This window comes from Musa acuminata, chromosome BXJ1-8 (genome assembly GCF_036884655.1).
Source record: "Musa acuminata AAA Group cultivar baxijiao chromosome BXJ1-8, Cavendish_Baxijiao_AAA, whole genome shotgun sequence".
In the NCBI taxonomy this organism is placed as follows: domain Eukaryota; kingdom Viridiplantae; phylum Streptophyta; class Magnoliopsida; order Zingiberales; family Musaceae; genus Musa; species Musa acuminata.
This window is the reverse complement of record NC_088334.1, coordinates 6,917,379-6,939,279: the sequence shown is the minus strand read 5'-3', so window position 1 is coordinate 6,939,279 and position 21,901 is coordinate 6,917,379. Positions and strand designations below refer to the sequence as shown.

The 21,901-nt window shown below is 34.6% G+C and overlaps 2 protein-coding genes across 3 annotated transcripts; one reads left to right on the top strand and one right to left on the bottom strand.

Moving 5' to 3' along the window:
* Positions 1-4,468: 4,468 nt before the first annotated feature.
* Positions 4,469-11,219, bottom strand: LOC135587311 (uncharacterized). 2 transcript variants are annotated; one of them, XM_065078564.1, is made up of 7 exons: positions 11,060-11,219; positions 10,703-10,773; positions 9,143-9,251; positions 8,086-8,168; positions 6,303-6,461; positions 5,298-5,396; positions 4,469-4,946 (listed from the first exon to the last, which is right to left on the bottom strand). In XM_065078564.1, the coding sequence occupies exons 1-7, from the start codon at positions 11,112-11,114 to the stop codon at positions 4,695-4,697; spliced, it is 828 nt and encodes a 275-aa protein (XP_064934636.1). In that variant the 5' UTR covers positions 11,115-11,219; the 3' UTR covers positions 4,469-4,694. The 2 variants fall into 2 exon arrangements, with proteins under 2 accessions (XP_064934636.1, XP_064934637.1); XM_065078565.1 differs by having other exon boundaries at positions 4,469-4,847.
* Positions 11,220-19,319: 8,100 nt separating this feature from the next.
* Positions 19,320-21,407, top strand: LOC135588941 (uncharacterized). Its single transcript, XM_065081275.1, has 2 exons — positions 19,320-19,741; positions 20,499-21,407. The coding sequence occupies exons 1-2, from the start codon at positions 19,648-19,650 to the stop codon at positions 21,269-21,271; spliced, it is 867 nt and encodes a 288-aa protein (XP_064937347.1). The 5' UTR covers positions 19,320-19,647; the 3' UTR covers positions 21,272-21,407.
* The last annotated feature ends 494 nt before the right edge of the window (positions 21,408-21,901 follow it).

Here is a 21,901-nt window from a genome sequence, read left to right as displayed (position 1 = left end):
TAATTGAGATGAGAATAGAGGATTTGGATGAGGCGATTGTGACAATTCCAATAAGATGTCTACATCAACAATTCAAGGTGGATTTAATGTGACACACAGAATCAATTCACGACGTGTACAGCTGGAAAGATAAAACAAGTCTAATTTCTTAATGCTAAAAACAATGTGGAGGTACGGTGAGACGGCACCATGGTTTGATGGTTTGGAAACCGTCGATTGCGATTTTTCTTAATTAGGAATCAAAATCAAATCGGATTGGTTTTGGTTTAAGGATCGAACCGAAATCGTTGATTGTGGTTCTGATTCAAGCGATTTCGGTTTTGGTTCAAATCGTTATTTTTTAAAAAAATTAAAAATAATTTAAAATATGAAAAAAGTATAATTTTATTTCTAAATTTTAAAAAATAGATGTATAAATATAATATAATGGGCAAAGCTGGCATAAAGAAATAAATATATAATTTTTTTAATCCAACTAAATAAAAAAATAAAATTACAATATTTTTAATCCAACTAAAAATACATCTTAAGTTTCGAATCTAGTTTTTTATGAATTAAACTTAACAAACTAACCACCGTACTATAAACATCACACGTGATTTATTTTTATTGTTAAATATATTTAACTAATTTAAATATGCAACTGTCCGATTAAAATCGAAATTAATTTGAAACCAATCAAACTATCGATTTAATTATGTTAATTTAATTTTATATTTTGATGATAAAATCAATTTACGAATTTATTGAACTAACGTGCATTTGAAATAAGTGATGTAAAAATTACTTGGATCATGAACTTAGACCACCGAATGATCAACTATTGAGTAAAAAAGTTGGACATTACGTTAAAAAATTATCATATCAAAAAATAAATATCAAACTAAAAGATTAGTCGACGTACCATAAATTGAATTTCGTATTTAGGCATTGTGTCAGAAAGATAGGATATTACACAAAAAAAAAAAAAAGATGTCATGAAAAAATCGACATGAAAAGAAAATAACAATATGTCAAAGGTTCGGACAAAGTATCAAAAGCTCGAATAACATAAGTATACAATATGTAGAAAACTTTATAAATATGCCCGATATATGGTTGATTTTATCAAGATCTTATTGAAGTCATTTTAGATCAATTTGAGTTGGTTTTGAGACCAAACAATATCAACTTATCAAGATATCTATTGGGTTTGAAATTATATTAAATTGAGCCTATTAGAAGATTGAACTGATGGCCTAAAGTGGGCATATGTAGTGTTTGTCAACCGATAAAGACTATGTTTATTAGGTTTTCCGACAAATGGTACCACTATAATGATAGTAGTACCAGGGTAAGATAGTGCCACATATAATTCAAATTTTATGATGATATTACTGCTAAAATCTAAAATTAGGATAGTAGTTGGCGAATCAATTACTAAATCATCTTGGTGTTACCATGGGGATGTGTCTCTCAGTGCTAAAGATGATTTCTTGTGTGAGTTGATATCACACTATCAGCCTACTAAACTTAGTTATGCTAGTTATAATATATAAGTCATGCAACATATATATAATGAATAAATGAAATGAGGCTTTTCATCTGAATAATAGCATTAATCACATGAAACAACAAATCAGCTAACTTGAACAATTGAGATATGGTTGATTATATACAAAACAAAAACAATCATATTATAGGCAGTCCTCGGAAGTTGACATCTCCATCTAACATGTAGTGAGAAACATATACTTCGTTTGCAACTATACCTTAATTGATGAAATGGTATCTTAATTGATGTTTTAAGTAGCAACATCTATTTGTTGTATATACCCTCTTAACCAAACAGCATCTTGTGCTGCTGCAATGGAACAATACATGTAATCTTGAGTTAAATAATGAAGATCGCATGGTGATGAGAGTAATAATGGCGATAAGACTTGGGTGATGACAGCTGTCTCAGATGACGCCTCGTGCCTCTGTTGACCTGATAGCACCTGGTCAACACAGATCGAAACGTCGATCGAGACACATTAACATCCTGCTCAGACTCGATCCCTCACGCCACGTCACGCCAACGTCAATGTCAGATGCTACCAGAAGTACGATCCTACTCCCTACGGGTAGGCACATCAGGCAACGGTAACCCTCGCTATAAAAACCCTCGCGCTCCGAGGAAAAAGAGGAGGACGAGAGAAAAACCCCTTGCAACCACTCACTAACTTGATCGTCAGAGGGGTCGGGCCGAGCTCTCCCGACCCGACCTGTGTGCAGGTGCGAAGACGAAGACCTCCCACTAAGCGTCCAGGTGAGGAGTTCCCTCCCGGAGAAAGCTACGACCCCGTTCCGATCGGACCACCGAAGTCGACCACCTCAGCAGTCTCAAGGGTCGTCCTAGGAAGATCCCCCATCATCCGAACCCGAACTAAGCTGCGTCGGCCCCGAAACCACGGCTTAAAGTTGTTTACACCATGGATCTTTCTCTTACAAGCTTCATCCTAAGCACACTTCCAGCTTCAACAATGTCTATTAGATAGGATGATTCTACTATCTCATAAGATAGTATCTCGTGCACATACAAAGAGATAGGATCTCATAAGATAGGATCATTAAAGTTGAGATCCCATCGCCACGACACTACTTTTGAATTTTCTCGTTTGCATAAAATGATTCTACTCCCATCTCATAAGATCTCATAAGATAGGATCATTAAAGTTGAGATCCCATCGCCTGACTTATTTGGAGCCATAATTTAGGACTTTTTGAGCTTGCATTTATGCATTCTTTGTGATAATAACCAGAACAAGGCAATCGAAGCAGGCTTCCACAACGAGAGAGAGTTCCCTTGTGAACAACTTGAACTTCTAATCTTTAGCCATAAGGTAAGCCCTGTACTTCTAAATGGATCCATCTCCCTTCTGATTCATGTTTGAACCAATTGTTAATAGATTTCATTTCTTTTGCATAATCTCACCATCAATCCGTTGGTAATGCCACTCTTCTCCTTTATTCTTGAGCCGAGGATGGATTTATACTACATTGAATACTTACTTTTGTAGATATTTTTTCGCACAAGAAGTATTCGTTGGGTTTTGGAGCATTGTCTTTTCATCCTTCCTGGGAACTTTTTTTCTTCTTTTGCTCACTTTTATATTTCTTCCCTTGGAAATACTAAGATAGAGTAATTTTTTGAAGAAATAAAGTCAATTAGTCTTTTTACAAGTGAGATTACTCCAAACATATCGATGATATTCCTTCGATGCAACTCCCATTGTGCCTATATTCTTAGACCATTGAGGTATCTGAACATATTATCCTTCTCATACATATCTTATATGTCCAATATAAATGCAAAAAATTACTTTACGTAGTACCGAATGAAAGTACTTTGGTGGAGTTGTCACATATTTCTTCTTAAGACAAACTCCATGTTCTCAATTAGAAATTTGGTTCTTCACTCCTACTTTAAGTCCTTCCATATGTCCACTCGATACTAATCTTTTTGGATTTCTTTCTGACATACTTGCCATAAAAGTTTTGCATCCCCATTTAGATATATGATTACTATTGAAATTTTGATTTTTTCAAAATCAGACCTTATAACTCGAAAGTATTGTTTAATATCAAATAGGAAATTCTCTAGCTCTTTTGTATCTCTGACACCCCTATAGCAGTGCGACTCGAGTGCCCTCTACTTTGGTAAATCAATGCGAGTATTGCTCTCTCTCATATTAAGAGCCTTTGTGAGCAATATAATCCTGGACGTAAGTTCTACACGACTTTGTGTAGGTGTTGTATAGAATCTTTGGTGTCTTTCATCAATTAATTTACTCGAGACTCAGCCTTACCGATCTAAGATTCTACCTCCTCTTACGAGTTCTCTATCCCAAGAAACCTTCGTGACCTTGAGAGAGTTCTTTTAGACTCGCTTTAAGAATATCAAGGTAGGTTTCCGTAATTGTAAGTCTCTCTTTATTATTTCTTTTTCCGATTAGCACGTCGGACTGCACTTCCTCCGCTTATGGAGAATAACCAATCATTCATCATTTTTGCTGCCACACTCCTCGTGAGCGGCTACAACAACCTGAAAATGAATTTACATTTGTAACCTACCTGCACCTGTTTGGGGGCAATGGTAGCTTGCCCCGTCTTACATGATTCACTATAGTGCTTCGCCATGATAAGATAAGATTATGAATTTTCACTTTTTTTTTTTTGCCAGGGACATCCCAAAATGGCTGACTTTGTTCTTCTTAATCCAACTTGTTCGGAATTAATGCACTAAGATCTGTATCTTTCATTTCATAGCAACTCCTCACGTAGGTAGCATCTTGCTGATGTTCTTCTGCCATACTTCCACCGGTTTCTCCACCAATATAAATACGACCACTAAAACGTTCAAGATCTTTGATTGATAACGACGAATCTGCTAACAAACTAAATTTCACATTGGTAAAAATAAAATAGCATATCAAGGGAAGAGGCATACACGTAACCATTGGATCCTTGAAATTGACTATAAATCAAGTCCAAGGCTATTATATAAAAGCTAGTATTTTATTGGAAAACCTCTTAAACTTCTGAGGTTTCCTCCTTGAATAAGATGCACCGAAGTAATTAACATCGTCCCATAATTTCTGGATAATTTACAGGAATTCTATTTTAGATTCAATAAGAATACATGACTACCACATTTTGTAAACACACATGGGCTACAAAGCTCCATCCTTGGACAGACGCAGAAACTGAGCAAGGGTGATGTTTGGGAGGATCTCATTGCAACCCGTTTTCTTCTTTATCCTTGTCATCTTCCACAGTTTTGCATCCCTCACTATTGATTCAGTGATGGAGATTAAATTGTAGAACTGTATCAGAAAAGAGAAGTTGAAACTTTTCAGACTAGATATTGGTAGTTGCCGTAAGTATCTTTGGTAAGCAAGCTGCAGCTGCATAATAACTGTCCCCTGTGGGGAAACAAAAATACTCTATCTGAGACATCCTTTTTAAAATTCAAATTATGATTCATGAAGCAATGATGTTAATATGCTCAAATTTGGTGCCAAATGAACTACACTACTTCACCTTTTTTTGTTCTTGCACCAAATTTATTTTCAGCTGAAATTTCTTCTATTTTGAGCTCTCGTGCTTTATAGTGTCTTTATAGTCTTTTATTTTCTTTTCCAACAAAGTGCCAATAATGCCAATACATCCATTTTCTTTTCCCAGTAATAGCAGAACCACATGAGCAATTTGTTGACCAAGCTCAGGTTAGAAACAACACACTAAAATTGAAAGGCACCTCAAGGAAATTTTACCTCACATACACCATGAAGCAATAATCTGTGAAAAGAATCCTGAACATGTAGCACGAGCACATCTTCAACGCCATCATTAATGAATGCTCTTATGCGCTCCTAAGACAGCATAAAACAGTGAAAAACAAGCAGTAAAGTTATTTTTAACGGGCAGGAGCAAGAAAAGCAGGTTACTGAAGGTCAAAGTTCTATTAAAAGAAATATGACTTGAAAAAATCATCTAAACATTTCAGCTAGGTGCCATAGTTTGTCAACATTTTCAACTGCATGATATAATTTGAAGCTCCACATAGACAACAGATGAGACAACATAAAAATTTCTTCTGATATGATTTCTGCTGTAGTGACATGTCAGCATCAAGAGTCGGGAAGTATCTGAAACAAGGCTTGTTAAGAAGCAGCTACAATGCAATAACTCATGGTTTATGAACCGGGCTTACCGCCCAAACTTTGCAGGGCCTGGACTGGGCTGTGAGCTCACCACCCACAACTAAGACACCAAGAGACTCCATCTGCAAAATTAGGTTTATCCAAACCTAATTTCTTTAATTCGGTTGCAATTAGGTTAGGATTTATAAATTGTTTTACATTTAGAACCTTTTCCTACTTAATTTAAGGCTTAATCCACAAAGATCAAGCCTTGAATCTTGCAGATCTAAGCTAGATCCATGAGGATCAAGGCTTGATCCTTGCCGATCTATGTTAGATTTTTGTGAATCTAACATAATTAGCTTTAATAATAGCTTTAACTTAAAGATATGTTCGGATTATTATTTAGTTGCCATTTTTTAATAATAGTTTAGTATGGATTAACTAGCTTCTCTTCTTCACTCTTGCTTTCTCTCGGAAGGCTACATCTATTAAAATTGAGCTTGCGCTTGCTATAGGTGTTTCCAACAAGAAATTGAGATTGCATGCTGAACAAATAGTACACAACATAAAAACAAGTAAATGCTAGAAGTCTAAATTGACATAATGATGAAAAGTACATGACTTGGAGGTTACCTCATAACCCTCAATGAGTTGTGGAAGGAAATTACGACGCATAGCCTCCCTTGTTCTACGATCTACTCGTCGCCATGCATTCAGTGCAACTGCCTTATCGGTATTCATATAAACCTTTCTTTCTGCTGAAGTCGCCCTCAGGGCTTTTGTTATGCTAGCCTAAACATAAACGAGTATAATAAGTCTTGACCTGAATAGATTATGTGAGGTACTATAATAGATCCAGGGAAACCAAAAATGCTGAAAACTCCTTGAGAAATTAGTCATACATTGATTGTAAACAAGAGCATGTTTGACCACTATAATTGTTGTTTCATAAATTAGGTCTGCTCACATTCAGCTGATATAAGAGGCACCATGAAACTAAAATATATTGCCAAATCGCTATACCAGGAGGCCAAGCCAGTTGATTTTCCAAACAGTCTGAATGTTGTTCAGACATCAATTACTTGTAGAGCAAATTAAAAAGTCAACAAACATGGTATGTAGCTAAAACATTAGATCACGACCGGATGTGCACAAAGTTCAACTAATAAATATGCCATTATTGATATAAAGAACATTGTTATTTTTCCCCAAATGAAGAAATAGCAATAATCAATAAGTCAAGAAATATGGTCAAAATCACCTACAAAGACAATGGACAGTCATTTTCTACTATACATTAATTGAATCTTCCCAAAAAAACCTTTACTTGGTAACCTAAAAAACAAAGGGCAAAAAGGAAGGAAAAAAAAGCAAGTTGACACACAGTTCATATTAGCGATACAATTTTGTCTTGGTGTGGTTCATAGGGATGTGGTGTTTAATATTGATCAATGATGACTTGTGATGTCTTGTTGAGACATCCTAGTGATTAGCACCCTCTTGTGCAGATGATAGGTCTCAAGTTGAAGTCTGTGTAGGGTTTGTATGCAGTCCAATGTAATACTTATAAAAGAAAATTAGATTTACAAGAGAAGAAGATGCTTTGTTATTTATGATAGGAAATGCTTATCAGATATTCAAAAAATAATTAGGAAGCAATTCACATAAGCAACCTTATTTTTTGTTCAAGGATCATGGAAAAGATTATTTTAGCTTTTTAGGATGATTTTTCTCGATAATGTTTTTCAATGATCAGTCAATTGTAATCATCTTCATCCTGATATAAACAATTGTAAGAAATTGATAAGATCAATTATGTTGAATAGAAAAAAAAAATGTCACCCTTTAAATGTCTTTGAATATTTGTCAAAGAAGTTCATCATTGATTAAGTAACAGCCAAAATAAGTGGAGTTCAAGTTTGCATGCATATGGACATCATCAGAACCAAGGATGAAGGAAGTCAGTCAAAGAGCCTATTAGTGTTTGGCATAAATTATAGACAAATAGATCATGATCCTATTGAGATATTTTAAGATTTGATTAAGGTTCTTCAATTTTCACTGAGTTAAAGATGACCTCTCAGGGTCCTAAAAGGATTATGTTGTGTGTAAAAGTTGCACTACACACTTCTTCAAATAAATAGTCCACCAACCGGTTAAGTTTCCTTATCCACCATGTTAGTACCAGACAATACACACAAGACACTAGAAATAGATTAGGACTAAGCAAAAGAACTATCACTCGACATGTTACATCACTTCTGTAAAATAAATTCATAGCCTACAAGTTGAAGGTTGCGATATTTTTATACTTACATATATATAACAGAAAAAGATAGCAATATATATTTTGCCTCAACAAAAACAAAAAAAGATAACCACAAATCTCTAGCAGAAAACATTGGAAGCAACAGACCTCTACATCCATGTCCACATTTCGGAAAACGTCCCACTCTTTGACATTGGTCATGCAAAATGCTGATAATGGTTTGTTGTCACCTGTAAAAAGAAAGGACAGAAGTCATAAGTTAAATAATGAAAAGAAATCATTAATAGAATAAAATTAGAGTCTCTCAAAAAAACTGTGGGCTGTGCAGAAAGAAATGATCCAGACATTTATAAAATCTACTTCTCTAATGGTCAAGTATTTCCAAGACCTGTGATGCGTGATGGTTGGCTTGAGAATTTTAACAGTGGTGAAATTTTCTCTAACTAATTTATCAAAATGCACATAATGGCATACTTCTGCTCAAAGGCCATAGCTTTCTCTTTCCAAAAAATAAGTTGTGTTAAAAAAGTAAGACATTACAAGTGCTTATCAGTAGCTTCACCTAGAGCATTTACAACATGACCCAAAAACTCTGCTACCTGCACAAGTTTACATCCTTCTTTCATAGACCTCTCTTTCGTCATTATCATGCCATTAGTTATGATTCAAATTGGTTGTTATAGCCTCTGTCAAGGATTCCATTGGGAGGCAAGTGTACAGTGCCAACTGCCAATGCACAAGCAGCAAGATGATGGTGAAAACTATCATAAGATTAAAGCTACACAAAGCCTTTTCTTTGTGATTTTCTTCACTCTCTACCCTTCCCATGTCATTTCATTCCTAAGAATTCTTCTTTTCACCATTTTGATGTTATACTAAGCCAAATCATTTGACTTTCTAACTCTCTAAAAAAATCATCTATAAACTTGAGAAAGAAACCTAAAATTTATGTCTAAATCCATGGAATCATGTTTTTATGAAAAAGAATCACAAGAATGGTGGATGACGATATACTGTAGGTACCAAACTTATTGCATTTACATGCAAGAAGATATTTAAATCCTTGCAACATATTTCATCCAGTTGAGTTACCAAAGAAAATGACATTGGTATTTATATGAGTTTATATAGATTATAAAGAACCCAACAATTGTGGTCAAAGGAGTAATAAAATAAAATAAGTTTAGCAAAAGAACATCCTTACCCCATGGAGGGGGAGCAAAAAGGCCTCTAATTTCCTCGACATTTAATCGAGGAACAAGTTCAATCAATAGACAATCATTTAGCCATCTGCGAGACCGCCGATTACTCACCTACAATGTCAACATTTAGGCAAGATATGGGTAAGACAAATTTGTAGAAATAACGCAAGAAATTGGAGAAACTGACTCACTTTTTTCATCTTGATGAAGAACTTCTTTGTACATTAGCAAAACAATGTCTAGCAAACATCATCATACCTATCCTAGAAAGAACTACAACATGTGTGTGCAATTAATGAGCAAAATATGGTGGTGGTTCTTTTAATTTGTAAATGAAAACTAACTAGAATAGTATTTCCGTACTATCATATGGTTCCTATATGATTTTAAAAATTCAACATGAAATGCTTTTGACAAACTATTAAGAGCTTGTTAAATTTAGCTAATATCTGGAGCCCTTTCTGCAATAGACTTATAGATGTAATTAAACACTGGATATTGTGGAGAGTGACAACATATAAGATGCAGAGGAAGACCAATTATCTAATTAGTGTATATATGGAATTTAATTAAGTAAAGGGTAATCTCAGCTTAAAGGTAGTTTTATGTATAGTATTTATGTTTTTACTTAGAGGAGCTAAAGAGATGTTATCATTGCATTGTGAACATATCCTTCTAAAAAGTGTACTCCACAGATATATTCATTTTACAGTTAATTACTCTGTTGCAGGTATATTTATCTTTATCCTGTCACCTTAGAGCAGCATTGTCTCTCTCAGATCATCACCAGAAGGGCTCAAGATTGATATGAAAGGCAAACAAGACAAGGAGAAAGGGGAGGATAAATTGCAGACCAAGTACAAGTCAAGATAGAAAACTACTTTATCAAATATTAATTTATTTTTATCATTGACTTTTAAGGCTTTTCCGGAGGATCTCTAGAATCCACTCTAGGTTATTATTAGAGTCCAAAAACCCTAATATGGGTATGATATTGGTCAAAATAATTATTATTTTTGTACTTAGTATTGCCATAAAAGGATAATTTATAACTTCTTCAGAATAATTAGTATTTTTGAACTCAGCATTGCTATATTGGTCAGAATAATTATTATTTTTGTACAGAAACCCATTTTTGTACTTCGAATAATTTATCGGCCATAAATATAGGTTCATATAACTTCTCAAGGCATAACTTGGTATTGTTCTCAATAATAAAAATATCTCTACTGGCATGAGGAAGTTCAAGAAAATCCAGAATCCCATTGACACTGTGCTGAAATTTATTGGTGTTTGCTCCGCCAGATTTGCTACATACTATGCTCCAGATACGAATTGATGATGAAGCAAAAAAAATGTTCAAGGAGTGGTCGGCAAGTCCAATGGTGTTTCCATTTTTCTCTGTTGCGAACCTCTTAATCAGTGGGAAAAGTACTCAGTACTAAATGATGATGATGATGATGTATTCTGCGTAAGAAAAAGACCACTAAAGCATGCAAGCGAAAGTACAAAAATCATTATAAAATACTTATGAAAATCCAACAGCACATTAAAAGATCTACCTTGCCAGCCAAGCTTTCGATAATATCGATCTTCCGTTCGATCAACTGGCCTCTTGACTTCGCGGTCTCGCCTTAAATAAAAAAAATAAAAGATGCAAACAAGAAAGAGCAAACGATCATGTCAATTAGGATATGATTATAACCTGCAGCCATACAAACACTCGGATTTACAAGCACAAATTGACGAAGAGGAACAGTCCAACTCAGAATTTACGGGCGATTCAATTCCACGGTAAGGAACGATGGGCAAAACCATAAAAACAAACCAAGAATACCAAAGTCAACCACCTCAATCAAGAATGAAAGACTTGAAAAAGAAGGGAAAGAACTGGGTTAAGGAGAGGGAAGAAACCGAACCTTTTCGCGAATCAAAGATCGAACTGCGCAGAACGCCCTCGTCCAAGTCTGCCATGATTAGACTGATTCGAATGTGTACGGAGAAATCCTTCGGTGATACCTACCACCGTTTCTTCTGCGAGGAAGATGAATAGGGATTGCGGACCACCAGGATGGCTGAAGTGGCACGTTGATGAGCTTATACCAAGCGAAAGGAGGAATCTAACCGATCTAGATTCCATATCCGGTTTATCACCTGGACCGGGCTGCGGTCCACTCGTTCATCAGCCGGGCTTGGCCTCGAGACATTAAACCTCAACGGAGCCCAATTGGGATTCGATCTATCCAACTTTGATTTGATCTAATTTAATTTGATTATTAGTTGATCTGAACAAGCTATTAAATACTATAATAGTATAAGTATTTTAAAAGGCCTAATTATCTATCCTCACCTCTTATAAGAGCTAATTAACCCTCTCTAGTTATATCTCTCTATTATCTCAATATCTAGATTTAAAAAATTTATATTGAAATCCTTATAGTTATCAAAGTGAAATATTTAACCTCGTTTACCCTAACATCATCGGCTTTATCGACGAAAGATATAACACATGACAACGACACGGAGGTTGGCCTTGTTGATATCGATCAGAACATCAACGACAATGAGGAAGAGGAGATAAAGCGATCAGGCATCTACGTCGGAGTTGCATCGTTTTGTCTCCTCTTCCTCCTTCGATGCTGCTTTACATCTACGTCGAAACTAGAAGAGGAAGGAAAGACAGGTGAGGTATCTGAGTTAGTACCGCACTGCTTTGTCTCCTCTTCCTCCTTCAACATCACTCTGCATTTGCGTTACTACTAAAGGAGATAAGCAAGACATCTGTGTTGCCAACAATGATGAGAGAGGAGGTAGACTAATATAGTACCGAAGGACGAAGAGGAGGGAGATAAGGCATATGCATAGGTGTCACATGGCTCTGCCTTCTCAATGCCATTTTGCCTCGTCTTCCTCCTCCAGCACCAACTCCGGAGGAGGAAGAAAAGACAAGGCAACGCTATAAGAGGAAGAGGAGGAAGAGCAACACAATATCGATGTAAATGTCTCACTGTTGTATCTCTTCATCATTGATGTTCGGATTGACATCGACAAAACCAACCACTACGTCGTTATTGTCAACCACTACCACAATAGCCACTTACAACGTCTAACGTTGGTTACCACCATTAAAATTATCTGTTTGCTTATCGTTTTTATGTCATTCATACACGTGTTGTCATATGTTGTATCTTTTATCAGTAATATTTTTTACCGATGATATTATAATAAATAAGGTTAAATATTTCACTTTTATAGGGATCTTAATATAAAATTTTTAAATCTAAAAATTGGATTGCTAAATAAGTCTAATCACATATGTAATTAGCCCTCTCTTATAGTGACATTGTTCATCCCCTCTCACGGAGGCACTAACTTAATTTCTTTATTTATGTCTAATTAATTATACTCTCTTCTCACATTGCAAAGCGTCAGGCAGCAGCACTACGTTGCAATCCGAAAAATGTCATTTTTCTCATCTTTCGTATCTATCTATCATAAGCTCGTGTTTGATCATGTGTCGATCTCGGGAATATACTCTAACGAAGGGTATTGTGAGTAATTTCATATTATTTTTTGGATGGTTTTGGTATTCCAATTATTTTCAACCTTTCTAAGTTGATATATGAATAATATAATACAAAATCATATGAATGAATCATAATACTTTAACATTTTGTCTAGACGAGCACATCAAGTGTAAAAAAGATATTATAGATGTTTTTATGTCCTGAATGTAAAAAAAAAAATATTTTAGATTACGTGAGATAATTTAATTTTTTTATTTTGAATTAATGCATCATATATAAAAATATATTTTTATGTTGTGTTAAATATTTTAATTTTTTTTATGTATTGAGTAGATATATTGGGCATAAGAAAGAGTCCAATCTAACATGAGTTTGCATTGAGCACTATTCTAATAATTTCCAATCTTTCTCTATAGATATACTAGTGGGGCACGGACAATATAATGCAAAACCTAATCAAAGTGAATCATAATACCTCCACATTTTGTTTGTACGAGCACATCACATGTAAAATAAATATTTTAGATGTTTCTATATCTTGGATGAGCGCATGATGTATAAAAAAAATATTTTAGATTGCGTGAGACATTTTGAGTATATTTTTTTTATTTTGGATGAATGTATCTATGAAAAATAAATTCTTATGTTATGTTGAATACTTTAGATTTTTTTTTTTATCCCGAGTGAATATATGATGATAAAAAGAGTCAAATCAATGTTTTGAGTTGCATTGAGTAATATATATGGTTTTGAATGAATCCTACGAGGGAATCTTATGTTGTGAGTGTCGTGGGTGTCAATATTGTTAGGTCTAATCACAAGCGTGCACAGTCATTAACACGGAGGCTTGAACATAGGTCGACGTCAAGTCAAAGCTTTGTCGCTCAGTATGGTCCCTCCCTCGATGGGTTACTACTTTTTCATCCCTGCATAAAGGCCAAAGCCAAGAGGGAGTTTTTTTGACTTAGCCCCTCGTAATGTCAAGTCAGTGTTAAGTTAAGTAGAGTTGAAGTGTTCAAGGTTCTCTCTGGTGTCAATCATGGGGTTAGCTTTTATATCTGTGAACAATGGTCGGTTGTACACGATCGACTCCTCGAGCAGGCGATTGTCTCGTCTGAGCCTGAGATGTCACGTCAACATAGTGTGTCACATTAGCCTCGAGATGTTAGGACCAAAAACGGTATTAAGAGCGGCGAGGGGAGTGGGGGGGTGGTGAATTAGTGCTTTTCTAAAATTACGTTGATTTGAAAACTCATTCGATCAAACCAGTATGAGAAATGCGTTTAACTTAAAAATGTTCGTAAGAGTAGTGAGTAAGTAAATAAGTTTATAATATGAATGAAAAGCATAAAAAAAAAATGCAAACCGATTTATAGTGGTTCGATCATCCCGACCTATGTCCACTCTTGATTCCTTTTCACTTGAAGCCATCAGCTTTTACTCGAGGCCATCGACTTTCACTACCGATCTTCTTTTCAACGGGCAAAGATTAACCATCCTCTTTATAACTTTTTCTCTTTTTCATAATCTCATGAGAGAACCTTCACACCTTTCTTTTACAATAGATATCACTCCTCTCTTAGAAAACTTCTAAATCTAGGAGGAAGAGACTCACTAACTCAAGAGAGATTATAACTCTTTTTTTTTAAGTATTCTTTTCTCTTTCTACTCTTTTTCTTGCTTCTCAAGTAGGAATAACTAAGGTATTTATATATCTCAAATGACTTCAAAAATAGAGCAAAAAAAATCTCATCTCCGATTTTCGGGGACCTGACGGTACTATTGTCAGTGCTGAGCAGTACTACCACCTACAACACTACTAATTGGTGATACCACTACCTAGTTTGGGAAGTACCACTGCCTAACACATGGGAGACCGTGTATTGGCGATACTACCACTAGTTTGGGTAGTACCACCACCTAACATTGGCGGAACCATCATTAGGTCTTCCGAAAAATGTACACTTTGTGCGTTCCAACTCATAGGCGGTTCCACCGCCTGTTCTGATGGTGCCATTGTCTGACCCAACTTTGGGTCATTGAATGGGCCTCTTAATAGGCCCAAATTAGTTTTGACTCAAGTCAATGAGCTCCTAATTAAGTTGGCATGTTACACTCAAAACCAACTCAATTACAATCTAAACTACTCTGATCAAGACACGATCGATTACAAACATGAATCCTAAGTTGTTTGGTATGTCATTGGTTCATTTAGTATTTCATCGGAACCTTCAACGTATCGTCCTCTCTTTTAGTGTATTGCCCAATCCATCAGCATGTTGACCTCCCGCAACATCCAACTTCCTTAGTGTAATGTATAATCCTTCTGGCTCGATGCCTAAACTCATGGCACGAAGTGATTCTACCAACACATCGACCAGTCCTTCAGCCTGACATCCAATCTCTTGACATGATGCTCTCTGGCCCAATGTTTAATTCTCCCGCTTTAATCGATTTATCTTTCCATGATCGAAGTTAGTCCTACGTCACTCAAACACTGATTTTATCATCAAAATTCAAGATTCAACAATCTTCCCGTTTTAATTAATGACAACTAATTAATGATAGAATTTTAACTAAACTCTCCTTATCTATATGTCATATCGAAATAAAACAGACTCGAATTCAAAAGGAACAATAACCTTTGAAACCATTACTTTCACATCATTGCATGCACATAAAATCATGAGTATTGTATGCATAATCATCATAATTTCAAAACATCAAAGTACATCATACCATGCATGATTCAAATTTTAAATCAGGCATAAATTACATGATACCAAAATATTAAAATTTTAAATTATCATAACTTTAGGCATAACTTCAAATTATCATTACTTCTCTCCCTTTGTCATCAACAAAAAGGAGAAAAATGCAGCTAGCAATTTTTTTTTTTTTTTGATACATGCAAGTTAGAAATTTTTTGAGATGTGTAAGGTAGTAACTTTTGCTTCTTGTGTGTAAGTTTAGCAATTTTTGCTTCTTCTTGAAATGTAAATTTTGCTTCTCTTTTGAGATGTACAAGCTAGCAAGTTTTGCTTGTAATTCTTTCTCCCCCCTTTGTTATTGTCAAAAAGAAGAGAATAATACAATGGTGTAATTCTTTTCCCATTTTATCAATGTTCAAATCATCATATGAAGGATATAAAAAAAAAATCAATTTAGTGATAAGGTATACAATTCATGAATACAAGAGAGTCATATGAAATAAATAAATCATGACATAAAAGATATTAATATCATAGATCATGAAAGATCAAGTTATAAATATTAAAAGATTATGATTCATTTTGACCAAGTCTCCTCTTAAATAACAAAAAAAAATCATAGGAGATTAAATAGTAAAAGATCTTCAAAACAAATTTTTAAGTCATGAATTCTAAGAAATCAAAAGAAAAATCATTATTCATTTGGATAAATATTCTCTTTAGTAAATAGCAAAAAGAATCATTCATGAATAAAAGATTTTAATTCATATAAAATAAATCTCAAGTTATAAATATCGAGAAATCAATATTATGATTTGGATGAAACTACCCTATAACAAATAGCAAAAAGAAACATAAGAGAAAAAAATAATAAATTTCAGATATCAAGTGAAAGATTTGGATAAAATATATTCAAATTTAATTTATCAAATCATCAAAATCACTTTCTTAGTTCAAGATATTCATAAAAAAAATATAAATAGATTCATCAATCTCTTATTAAAAAATATGTCTTTTGTCTTTTTTATGTAAAATGCATTCCCTTTTTTTAGTTTCCATTTATGTGATTGATTTCATACTCTGTCTTTTATGTCAAATCCATGCATCATCATTTAAAATTTAAAAAATAAATTTTATCATAAAAAATATTAAGATCAATAATATAACACACTAAACAACAAAACATCTTCAATCAAAAGATTTATTACTAATAATTCTAATTCAAATGATCTTTCTTTTATTATTGTTATTTCAGCTAGTGAGCTTTATGAAGTGTGTTAGATATCCGATCATATGTCTTGAGCATCCAATATTTTATCTTTTGCTCCTATCTTTCGATTGTAGAGATGTCTACAAGAAAAATATGTTTGTTTTAGGTACCCATTTAACTTTAGGTCCCTAATAGTTAAATCTACCTATCTTATCTTTTAGTATAAAGTCATTTATGGTTCTTTTATGAATCCAAATTAATTTAAGAGAGCTATACTTTTTAGATAAGAATTCATAAGCATAATGACCTCATTTATCATAAATAATTATATTTAATTTTAGGAGTAATATACAATGTAGGTTCTTTAACAAATATAGTTGAATTTTGTCGAGTGTTACTCACAAAGGCGATTCATTCCTTTGTACGTACATGACATTTATTAGTACTTTCATAAAATTACATCGATTTGAAAACTCGTTCAATTAAACCCATATCGGGAATGTGTTTAACTTAAAAACGTTTGTAAGAGTAGTTAGCAAGTAAAACAGTTTATAATATAAATAAAAAAGTATAAATAAAAATATAAACTGATTTATAGTAATTTGATCGTCCCGACGTATGTCCACTCGAGGCCACCGTTTTCACTACCAATCTTTTTTTCAATAGGCACGAAGTCCTTCTATCGGCACGTATGATGCTCTTCGACCCAAAATTTGATTTTCCTGTTTTAATCAATTTATCTTTTCATGATTGAAGTCAGTCCTAAATCACTCGAACATTGATTAAATCATAATTTTATCAATTTATTTATTATCAAAATTTAAGATTTAATAAGAGCCTCATTGTTGGCGCTAACATAATTGTTGACTATTGCCATGTGAGTGATATAGAAATATACCATATCAAATATACTAAAATATTTATTTTATATAAACGAATATATCGTATGAAAGTAGGTACTTTACTTAGAATGCTTTTTCATTTTAAACGTACATCTTACACATGCTATATCGCTATGACATCTAATGAAAATTGACACTACGTAAAAGCAACTTCTCCGACTATGCCGTCATCTTGAACTCACTAAACAAATATAAAACTTCTTACGAGCTTTTTTACACTTGCAATAATTAAAGATGCCGTGCCCCCCCCCCCCCACGCGCTCTTAAAATATATGAGATACAACATTTTGCCTCTTAAAGTTATGTCTTATTTAATTGACTCTCACATCACATCCAATAGGAACTTCTATCAAACATGAGAATATTAAAAAGAAATAATGTCAAATTTATTATGTTACGTCAACTTGATGTTCAACATTAATCATATCAAATTTGATATTATTTTTATATAATAATATTCTAATAATGTGTCTATAAAGGTTAAAATTTTATATTAGAAGGGGATAAACTAGTAGCCCATTTGAGGTAACAAGATTTATTAGGATTGATATAATCAATATATAATTTTTATTTTTGTTATATTTTTTAACTAATATAACATTTGTGAGATAGTTTTGATATTAAAACCAATGTATATACTCGATGGTTAAAAAAAATAATTTTATCATGTTAATAATATATGCTGAATATCAGACTTTTAACGATTCAACATAAAAATGAGATACATTTTTATCTTTATCACTGATTGTTGGATTTTTTTTAAATGATGGGTTATTCTGATAAGATGAATTTGGATCATCAATCTCACGTAATAAAAAAATAATAATATAATTTACTTTTGAGCTTTCGAGGATTGTCGTATACGAAGAAGTCCATAACAGGATATGATACATGAGGAAATTTGTCGTATTACTTTCGACGATGATAATTAAATATCAGGGGTTCCTAAAACTAGAAATTCGATGCTAACTTAATATATAAGTAGGACTTACCATTATCAAACATATGGTGAAATTAAAATTGTTTACAAAACCTTGGGTAATCCATTATAATAAATCATTTAGATTTTATGTTACATGGAGTTGAATTTGCCTATTATGTGATCAATTGGTTGACTAACAATAATTTATTTCAAATCATGCATGATTATATTTTCTCACTACATTGACCTTGCTACAAATGAATCATCGTTGTCAAGCAAAAAAGAAATGATTTTACAATAACCACAACAAAGTTTTACGAAGAAGTAAAAAAGTTAAGTTTATAATATAGTAATTAAGTTTTTATAAAGTAAACAAAGGTCTTTAAGTTGTTTTAATACCAAAAATAAATATTTTCCTGTAGGATAAAATTTTCATATAAGATAAAATTTTCCTTCCATGGTCATACTTAATTCAGTCTTCAACATCTCGAGATTAGTTCGTTTGGAAGTCTGACGGGGATTACTGCGAGACTCGTGTGGCGAATCGGCGGTGGGTCCCACACATTGCTAAATGGCGGAAGTGCTTCAAAAGCGTGGATCCTGTATTAAGTCACGTCCGCGAGCACCGTTTGCCTGAATTTAACTAAGAAGCCGAAGACAACAAAACGTGCATCGGCTGTGGGTTCCACACATTGTTACGTAACGGAAGTGCGTGAAAAGCGTGGATCCTGCCTTAGCCCCCCATAGGTGAGCACCGTTCCCCACAAAGTAAACTAACAATCCCGAGTGCGCACACGGACCGACTCGGAGAAAACTACAGGATGAGAGAGAGAGAGAGAGAGAGAGAGACAGACAGAGAGGCGCTCCCGACGGGACAAAGTAGGAATCCAACACCGACGTCATCTTCTCCGAACGCCCGTCCGGTTCGGTGGAGCGATGCCTGCGAAGCCGAATCCAATCCCGAAACCCCCATCCGGTCAACCAATGCTTATTTGTTTGTTTCAGAATAGGAAACCGCCCAAGTAACAGGTGTCGTCCATGTATAAAAGCGAAACCGCCTCTACTTCCTTTATCGTCTCCGGCTCCTTTGTCCACGAGCACATGATTCGCGTTACCGTATCAATCCTCAAACCGCCTCCTCTATATATTTCGATCCCTTCCTCCGTCTCCTGTTGTTCTCCTCTTTTGGTTGTGGAGTTCTTTGCCGTCGGTCAGAACCCTCTGAACCCTTGGAGATGGGTGATCGGTGGGGATCGCTTGGGGCCGACTCGCGTTACCGAGACGGAGAAGCTCGCGGGCGCAACTCCAGGAAGCCGCCGCACCCCCCTGGTATGTTTTCTTTTCCCTTCTAACGTGTTAGGGGATGATGGTGGATGTAATAATTTTTTGGGTTGATTTCATTCGCTTACTAAATGCTTGTTTTGATGTACGAGGTCGGGATGCAACCGTGAAATAGTTTCTTCTGTAGCGATTCAACTTAGTAGGAGATTGAATGGTGGATCTTTTTTCTCATTTGTAAACAAAAGATCAGTAATACGAAGGAGCTTTCCTCTTTTTATTCTGTCTTTTCTTCTCCATGCGAATTCTCGTAGATGGGGCAATCTTGTGTTCAGGTTGATCCACTCTGTTTGGTTTCGGAACGTTAGGGATTTCTTGATTATGGCGATGTTTAGTCTTCTTATGAAAGAAATAACAATTGTCCGGCTTGCCACAGATACTGCAATGAATTTGTTAGTTTACCTTTTATCTTAAGACTACATAGGTTTTGCATTATATGAACTTGGAATAATTACCGATGGTTGTGTGATAAAAGGTGGTACATCGTTTCCAATTATTTTCAGTTCACGCTTGTGATGAGAACATTTTTAAGAAGGGAATGATTAACGAACTGCTTGTGATGTATATAGTGTGTTGACACTAATCACGTCACCTAGTGCTGTTGTATGCTAATGATTATGTTTAGACAACCTTAAGTTAATTGTGATCACCAGCCTAGGTTTTTAATTTTTAGGCCATGTACATGTGTAAATTGCAGCTTTTCGGCTTTCGGTATTGGTTCTAATAAATTTTGTGTTGTAAATTGCAGGACCTGGTCATATTTTAGTTCCTTCATGGGTGAAGAAATTCTATAATGATGTATGCGGAATAAAATTGAAGACTCTGTGTGAAAACCAGAGATATACGGGCATGTACAAGAATGTTCTTGAGTGGGATGATTCGGCAGCACTAGAGGCTTTTCAAAATGCCAAGGCCAGGTTCTTTGCGCAGTACCATGATCTCCCTTGCGACATCCCTTTGCCTGATCCAGATATGTACATCGTCCAGGTTGACCATGATTCTCCGATTGATCCAGAACTAGTTGCAGATTTGGAGAAACAGCCATCGGTGCCAACAGATGTGCACGGTGTGGCAGGTAGTGGCCTCAACTCGGCTCCTGGTTTAAGTGAATATTGGGATATGTGTCGTGTACAAGATATTCAGCCCACCGGATGGGATGATGAAGTGGAACCTGAACCTAGAAATCAGGATAGAAAAGATGGAGTTAGCAACACATGGAATTACAGTGGTGGGCATTGGGATGAAGCAGCTGCTCAGAATGATCCATGGAGTAATGGAGACAATAATTGTGTGGATAATGGTAGGAATATTTCATATGGAGAGAACAGAAATTCTAAGTGGGTTGAAAGAAACAGAAGGAAAAGAGATTCAGGAGGTCACCAGGGACTGACATTTACAAGACCAAGCTATCAAACAGGTTCTTATCAAGCAAAAGATAGTTCGAGAAACTGTAGACGAAGAAATCAGACAAATTATCACTATGAGAAAGGAGTTTATGCTGGACAGTTTTTGACTTCATAAAATTTTTGTTTCATTTCAAGCTTCCTTCATCATGTTATAGTTTATACATTATACAAATATTATATATATATATATAGTATATGTATATATATATCTTTGGTTTGTATAGTACCTGTGTTGATGGTGTTTGACCTTATAAATTGTTGTGTCAATATGTAATCATATATATATATATATATATATATATATATATATATATATATATATATATATATATATATATATATATATATATATTATAGTACCTGTGGTGATGGTGTTTGACCGTATAAATTGTTGTGTTAATATGACCCAGAGAATCTTGAGACACTGGAACAGTGGACTAATGTTTTCTCAAGTGTGTTAGTATTTGCTGCGTAAAGTTTGTGCATAAAATGTGGTTGATCTTTAGTGATTGAGATGGTGTATCAAGATTTTCAAGTTTAGATAGCCTGCTGGAACTGATAACTCTGAATTTTATGAAGCGCCATGAACAAGCTGTTGTCTCCTAGCCAAGCCTTAATTAGATTTCTGCTTGGAAAATGTTGAATCTATGCAAAATAGTTTGACCATAATGCCATTTTGAGCTTCGTTTCCTTCTGGTTAAAAGGTTCATTCCTAACTGGTCAATGGGTCACTGAGAGCTATCAC